The sequence below is a fragment of the Mauremys reevesii genome, linkage group 19, assembly GCF_016161935.1.
Source record: "Mauremys reevesii isolate NIE-2019 linkage group 19, ASM1616193v1, whole genome shotgun sequence".
Classification (NCBI taxonomy): Eukaryota; Metazoa; Chordata; order Testudines; family Geoemydidae; genus Mauremys; species Mauremys reevesii.
The window spans coordinates 15982426-15990482 of NC_052641.1; the positions used below are offsets into that span (position 1 = coordinate 15982426).

At 42.8% G+C, this 8057-nt stretch overlaps 1 protein-coding gene across 4 annotated transcripts in view; it reads left to right on the plus strand.

Annotated features, from left to right (window-relative positions):
• The window catches only part of PRRC2B (proline rich coiled-coil 2B), a 69290-nt gene extending 61356 nt beyond the window's left edge, over positions 1 to 7934 (plus strand). For 3 of the 4 annotated variants that reach the window (XM_039506187.1, XM_039506189.1, XM_039506188.1), the window contains 3 exons: positions 371 to 462; positions 1741 to 1822; positions 3183 to 7934. In XM_039506187.1, the coding sequence (XP_039362121.1) occupies positions 371 to 462; positions 1741 to 1822; positions 3183 to 3323 (315 nt within the window). In that variant the 3' untranslated portion in view covers positions 3324 to 7934. The remainder of the gene's footprint in view (positions 1 to 370; positions 463 to 1740; positions 1823 to 3182) is intronic. The other variant, XR_005589843.1, reaches the window with a different exon arrangement.
• The last annotated feature ends 123 nt before the right edge of the window (positions 7935 to 8057 follow it).

The following is an 8057-nucleotide window of genomic DNA, read 5'->3' on the forward strand; positions in this document are numbered from 1 at the left end:
AGATGGGTGGTTAACCACAGGCACACCTGGAACACTGCTCATAAAGTGCAACATAGTTGTAAAATGTCTCCATCTGAGTGGATGTATCAATGTTGTGTCTGATTAGATGTATTCTTATAAGGAGTGTTTTCTCGTGGAGAGAGCATGGGTTGCTAGAAGTCAGGCCTTTGTGTTCTCTTCCTGATTGTGCCTCAGATTGGGGCAAGTGATCTTGCCCGAGTGTCTCAATTTCCCCATCTGTAAAATGGGAATAATGATACTTGCTTCATAGGGGGTGGGGGCGAGGCTAAAGATTGATTGAAGTGTTTGTGAAGTGCTTTGAGATCTTTGGATATACAGAAGATATTTTCTAACTCATTTCCCTTCGTAGTCCTCCCAAATGGAAATGAAAGGGTTTCACTTCACAGATGGTAAACAGAACATGTCCTCCGGAGGATCTGTACCATCACCACATACTTACAGGTAAAGGATCCGGAGCTTAGCCCCATAGCTCTCGAATGAGGTCTTGGTTGAAAAGTGTTGAATGGGAAAGGGTATAGTACTTAGCACTTGCAGAGAAATGGTGTTTGTATTATGCTTTCTTCTGCAGGATCTACTGATGTCTTCAAACGTAGAATCTACGCTAGTCCAGATTCTGATGTAAAAGTGTCATTGGGACAGCTTTGTTGTTTGGGGGAAAAAAATCCCCACAAACCACCCTAATTAGCTCCGTGGCACTTTGGCGAAATGCAGAAAGTTACTGGGTTGCATCAGAGCCTTGAGATTCTAAGGCAATGGTGCCCAACCTTTTTGTGGCCAGTAGCACATTCATGTTTTCAGAAGAGTGTGGCAGATGCCAACAATTACTCACATACAGGACCGGCTCCAGGCACCAGTGGAGCAAGCACATGCCTGGGGCAGCACATGCTATGGGGCGGCATTCCGTCCATTCTGCAGAGTTGGAGGGTTTTTTGTGTGGTTTTTTTTTTTGTTTGTTTTTGGGGTTTTTTTGGCGCCAATTCTGGGCAGTGCGGAGAGAAGCCGGGAGGACAGAGAACACTGGCGCCCACAGCCTGGAGTACTCTGTCCCCAGCAGGTGCGGGGCCACGGCTTCTCTCCGGCTTAAGTTGCAGCCCCGCGCCTGCCAGCGACCGAGAACACTGGCACCTGCAGTCTGCAGCCCCGGAGAAGCCGCAGCCCCGCGCCTGCCAGCGACCGAGAACACTGGCACCTGCAGTCTGCAGCCCCGGAGAAGCCGGAGAGAAGCCGCAGCCCCGTGCCTGCCAGGGACCGAGAACACCGGTGCCTGCAGCCTGCGGCCCCGGAGTTCTCGGTCCCCAGCAGGTGAAGGGCCGCAGCTTCTCTCCCCTGCTGGGCACTAGGTGGGCGCACATAAATGCCCCGGTGGGCGCCATGGTGCCTGCGGGCACCGCGTTGGGGACCACGGTTCTAAGGGAATTAAATTGTCAGAATTCTAGTTTTGTCCTCACAAGCCCAAGTAGCTGAGGGACTAATGTCCAGAAACTCTAAAACCTCAGACTCTGAGCCTCCTTGATTCTTAGTTGCATTTTCTCCCCCGTTTAGTGAATGTGCTTTCACTTGGGTTGGCATTTTTAAGAGCTCAACTGGCCATATAAGGATGTTCTAATGCACAACTTGCCCTGCTACTTGCGTACTCTGAAGGGACCTTGCTTTCACACTGGCGATGTTCCTGTTCCATTGATAATTCTCCATGTATGCTCTCATCCCTTTGATTTGTAGGCCTAGCTCTGCCAGCCCCAGTGGGAAGCCATCTGGACCAGCAGTCAATATGGGTTCCGTGCAGGGACACTATGTACAACAGGTAGAGTATGTTAATATCTTTTGAGTCTTGTCCTCAGGGAATCTGCTCTTGCATGCTGCCAGATTCATAGAGATCCTATCATTGTGTTTTGAGCTGACAGGCAACCATGCCTGTGCTGTTGGCAGTGCTAGGATGTGGAATTTGCTTCCTCTTGACATCCCTCTGTGTGTGTTTGTTTCGCATGCACTTTATCTAGATATCTATGGTGAGCCCATTAGCAACACTGACTGTTTTTCTTCCTTAACATGATTCTGTTAAAGGGCTTTCCCTGTGTTTATGCTGTTTGGTATTTTGATTTGAATAACTATAGCACCTAAGAACCCTAAGTCATTGACTAGGACCCCATTTGCTAGGTGACCTTGCAGTTCTAAGTAATCTGCCCCACTCCAGCCTGTTCCCACTTCTTATAAGAAAACTGAAGCATAGATAAGTGTGTATTGTTATGGTAATGTTGGCTCCTTAATTGTTACCGTCCTCCAGACTTGGTTTTATTTATTATACATTTATTGTATTATTATTGAGCACTCTAGTGGAAGATAAGGACATACCAGAAATAAAATATATTACTCCATCTATTTCTTGGTCTTTATCTACCCACACGTGAGACCAAATGACTGAAAACTCCCCAGGGAAAGCAGATGAGAAGTTACCTTGGTTTAGCCGGAAGGTTTCTCACTAAAAGTTGAGGATGGCACATACGGGGAGGTGTGGATACTGTTCCCAGGCCTGCCACAGATTTGCTGTGTGACCTTGGGGAAGTCAGTGTCTTTTTGTTTTCCCTGTCTATAAAAATTGGGGTGGGGAGATGATGTTGAAGCTAAAATAGCTCATGATTGCAAAGAATTTTGGGATACTTACATGTGAAGTGCTTTAGAAGGGCAAAGTGCCCCAAAAATGGGGAGTACTAGAATTTTGGAGCAAATTTGAGTGACTATCTTAGTCTTGTAGGTGGAGATACCAGCTTCAACGCACAGCCAACAAATTCACATGCTTGACAGATTTTAGCTATATTGCTGGGTGTGAGGTGCTCAGAACCTATGGTGATGGGCCACACAAGTATCCCTATGTATCCATGAAGAGGTAATCAGAAACGAGAGGGAAGAGTAATTGAGCAATCTCTGGCAAAGCAGTAGCCCAAGTAACCTTCTGCAGGTTGCTAAACCTCGCTTTAGGGAAGCTGGTGTTAAAATTGATACCTGCTTTTATTGCTTTGGGAGGGAACTGACTAGTAGTGTGCCAAATACTTACCAGTAAGAAGCCTTTACATTGGAGCTGCATGGACAGTTATGCTGTACACCTTTGTCTTTGTTCATTCCTAGGTCCCCTTGATAGCTAATTCTTTGTTTCTCTATGTCAAAAGGCAAAGCAGCGAGTGGATGAAAATAAAACCAACCTGGGAGCTGTGAAATTACAAGAACCATCCTCTGCAAACCAGATGAAGCCGGTGCGCACGGGAGCAATCAAACCTCAAGCTGTAAAAGTGGAGGAAAGCAAGGCCTAGGAGAGCCCGTGATCACCCACTGTCTTTACTGGCTGAGAGAGGCATTGCAGTTCAGCCTGTACCCCACTGGAAGTTCTGAAAATCTGGCCAGATCCACCACCAACCCAATACTGACTAAAGCAACATAATCCGAGCCCCTCTCCCAACAAAGCAGTTTGAAACAATGGATAAGACATTGACCTGCTTGCTCAGAAACCAAACCACCCACCTGCTCCCATGTGACTGTTGAGTGGCTCAAGCCATTTTTATTTTCATACCCCACCCACAGGTAGCCAGGATAGCTCCTTTGGCAAAGCCAATCCTTCTCCTTCCCTACTTCTGTCCGCAGAATGACAACAGGGGGAGAGGGTTAGCTGGAGGTTTTTCATTTTAAAGGCAGCTGAGGTTTTTACAAAAAAAAAAAAAAAAAGGCAAAAAAAAGCTATATCTTTGTTTATTGCAAAACTTTTATATGTTCTCTCATTCCCCCTTCTCTCTGCCCTCTCATTCCTCCCAGAAGATAACTCCTCAAACCAATATCATGTTCTGAGATAGAACCTGCTTAATTTTATATACAGTTCTGTGCAACATTGACAGTTGTGACTCTCTTAAATTGAATTGTTTCGGTGTTCTCCCCCCAGGAGGTTTAACCTTCCACATTATTTAAGAGAAATACAGGACAGTTAAGGCATTCAGTCATTTTTTAGTATTTTGGTTTTAAGCTAGAAGCAGTGCTTGCTTTAGAAGTAAATGTGTAACAAAGGTATATAGTAGATCAATGCATTAATCTTGAAACTCGCACCACTTAACTGTAGCTTTGGGGTGCCCTGAGCACAACAAAATGTGGCGTTTTTGTTTTAAGGAAAGGCACTGAATTTCTGTTGCAAGCTCATCTGGATCTAGTTGTTTCTGTGGGTTGGGTTTTGTTTTGGAGACTGCCAAATGCACAGTGAAAGGTAAATCATGGATTTACAAAATGTAAAATCTGTTAATGACTCTTCACACCTTGCATGGGTCAGAAGAGTTGGCTAGAGCCAACAGTTCTATTTGGACTACTTTTTGTAGTTGTGATGCTCTCGCTATTCTCCACCCTTGGCCGCTCTAATTCTTTATGCCTCCTTGCCTTGTGGGGCTGCTCTGTTTTCCCCAGGAGCTGATCTCTGAGCTTCACTCTCCCTTCTTTTCCAGATCTTGCTCTCTGCTTCTTTCTCGTCTTCACAGCTTTTTGCACAACTCCCATGGACACAAACCAGTGGGAACCCCTCCTCCCACCTCTGCATACCAGTCATAGTACACAAATTCAGTTGTTTTTTGCATCAGAAGCATATGGTTACATAGTGGCAGTTTGGATTCATCCCTATGTTCCTTCCTTCCCCAGACTAACAACAAGTGGTTCTCTCTTTTTGGTGCAGTTGCGTACAGTGGGTATGCACTTCCTCAAAAGAATTTGGGGGCATATTAAAAAAGGTCCAAATGGGAAGGGTGGGGTTTTTTTTTTGTTTTTGTTTTTGGTTTCGGGGTGTGTGTGTGTGTATGTATATCTATCTATCTATCTTGCAGGAATTACTTGCCAGTTCCTGAAGGTGCTTGGGTCCTAAAGCTGATATCGGTCTTAAGTAAACTGAACCACCTCCAGCTAACTTGTTTGTACTATTTAGCTCTTAAAAAACAAAGAATGGACTAGGTTACTCTGAAATGAGGGAAGGAGAATGTCACTTCTCTGGTAGATGGTAGCCTACTGACTGTACCATCTACCTATGCTAGATGGCAGCAGGTAAATTGCTGGTGGTTCCAAAGAAGACATTTTGAACAAAGAATGTAATTGGGAAGTGGTCTGAAAGTGTTTTTTTAGAAGAGCAGGTTCTCCAGGATTTTCTAGACATGCATTTGAAGTTTTAAGCTAGGTATAAATCAGGTTTATACATTAACATTAGAAAGAGCTTAGATACCTGAACTAACTTAGACATAGTAATGTCCCCTCAGATCATGGTAAAGAACCCTGAAGAGATTGGGATAGATTGGTACTTTTAAATAAACAAAAAAACAAAAACAGAACTTTCTTTTTAATTTTGTGGATTTTTAACTTTACAGCAGTGTGTCAGCATGTCTCTAGCACTCTACAAAGTACAGACCTTGAGAATTAACGACACATAGAGCCTTCAGAAATCTCCCAAACTTGTTTTCTCATCTGCTAGTCGTCATTCTTGCTCCCAACATTTTCCAAAGACTCCTCCACCAGTGAGTCATCCAGCCTCCTTCTATCCCTGTCTCCCTCCCCATCTTCTCTTCACCTTGAAATATTGTGATCAATTGAATTGGCTAAAATTTCTTTATTACATTGTGTGCCCTCTTCTAATTCTTTGCCCAGCTGGCCCAAGATAATATCAGACCAGAGTCTAATGGCTAAAGACTTATCCAAGCCTCTTTTCTCTTTCCTTCCACCCGTAGACACACTATTTAGTCTTTTCAAAGACTCAGATCTTTTTCCTTCATCATATACGACTCTTGAATGGTCCTCTGTGTTGGAGAAATCAGGTTATTGCTAGATATGAGATGTTTCAGTCCCTCTGGTGTAAATGCCATCAGAACTATAGTTCTTCCTGTTGAAAAAGGTCATCCCTCTTTCTCCTTTACCCTCTTCATCCCCAAACAGAATAAAACACTAAAATTTATTTATATGTATTTGATGTTGTAGGTCTAGGTGAAAAAGTAAATGTTTCACTGCTCTATTTATATATTATGTCTGAATTATTCTGTGCAGGAAAGGCCAAGAAATGCATGAGAGCTTCATTCCATTCATCACCTTTCCGTGACTGTCAGCTGTGGTTTACAAGACTTTCACTTAATGGATTTTTGTCTGATGGAAAGCAGTTTTAGAGCCCAAAGTTTTAACTTCTCTGCCATGTTGTTTGTTAGCGCTAGTACAAGGTTAGTGCAGCCTGTGATGTTCTTGAGAGTCAAATAAATGGAACTGTCTCCAGTCCTCAAGGTGCAGAAATGTAAAGGTCTCTGGGCCCTATACCAATTCATCTTTGGGAAGGAGAGGTTGAAGATGCATGGAATGTTGATGGATTTATAGGTGGTTACTTCTACTTGCCATCTGCACTCCACTGCTGAAATGTGGGGCTCTGTAATGATTTCTTTGCTGCTGAAATTTGCTTTATCTGCAAACTGGCTGCCAAACAGATACAGTATGCAGTGGGAGGGAGAGGTGGAATCCGTACTCGCAGAAGTATTCAGAGGCTGACTGTATTCTGCATTTTAACCAGACTGTTTAGTGGAAGGGCTGAAGCATGTATGTGTGTAAATACGATTCTATTATGCACAGTGACTGCTGGCCTGTCAGCTGCATTCAGTGCTGCCTGCTTTCCTCTGTGTTCAGTCTGCTTTTAGCTCTCAATTAAAAAAAATTAACGTGTGTTGAGAAAGAAAGAACAGGTTAAATCAGCACAGTCACCAGTGAAGCAGGTGGTGGTGTTGATCTTTCATAACTCACTGTTGGCTTTCCCATTTGACAGCTGTACAGCATTCAGTAACTCTGAAGTGTTCTCAGCCCATTGAATCTCATATGTGTTTGTGTACATGCAGAGAGGCACGCCATTTAACAGATTTCCTTGCGAGAATGCTGCAAAGCTACAAGCTGCCCTGTGGTTCATGTGTATATTTATATATATATATATATATATAAAAAAAAACGGAGCTTAGCATTTCTGCTATGTCTCACTTTTTGGCAGGCTACTATATTCACTTTTAAACGAGCATCACTCCATGCTAAGATCTGTTCTGTTGCATTATGTTATCCTTCTTTGGTTTTGCTCCTGACTGGTTAAGCACAGATTAATTTCTTGGAATGTCAACTATTTTTGGCAGACAGCCCCCAGTTTCCTTGTATGAAAGATTTCTCTTATGAGTAAGAATTACATTTACAATAACAAGCAGAATCCTTGTAATGTAGTTGTGGCCCATCAATAAGAGATGAACAATTACTAAAGCAATGGAACTACTGGCTGTGTGAAGAGGCAGAACCAGTCCAACTATGTATTTTTGGCTTTTTTTTATTTTTTAAATCCAAAGGCCACCAAGTGGCATAGACAACCTCTTGGATTTAATGATTTGACCCTAGCACCTCAAGATGTCTGCAGTCAATAGCTAACTGGTAGCCCTGGGAATCACAGCAGCAGCAATGGAAGCACTCACTCTTTAGCATGTCAAGGCATTGTCCTTAGTTGGAATCCTTTCTCTGGTTCTGTATAAATTGCATTCATTGTTTCTAAAGGGGATATTGTACTCCATAAAGCTTATAACCTCATGACCTGTATAGTAAAGTTTTTTTTGGCCTTTCCTCTTTGTCTTTTCATGTAGACCAGATATTTGAAAGGGCAGACGATGGATAAATGTGTAATCTGCAACCTGTTTATATTTTTTGGAAACTTTAACTTGGACCAGAACTCAAATCACGATATCACCAGGCCAGTGGTGGCACACTCTTTATTGCCCTTTTCCCTTATTTTCCGTACCTATTGTTTCTCCTTTCAAATATGTGATTGTATTAGCTCTTTCCATATGAAAGAATTCTCCTTATTTAAATAAAAAAGTTAAAAAAATAAATAAAGCGGATTATGCTTTTCTCAAGTTTCCTGTGTGATTTTGTTTGGTTTATATTTTTAGGAAGAGATTGATGGAGCTAGGTTTTTATATTGTGCCTATTACCATGCTCTCTGAACACTTAATGCTACACTTAGCATTCTCTACCAT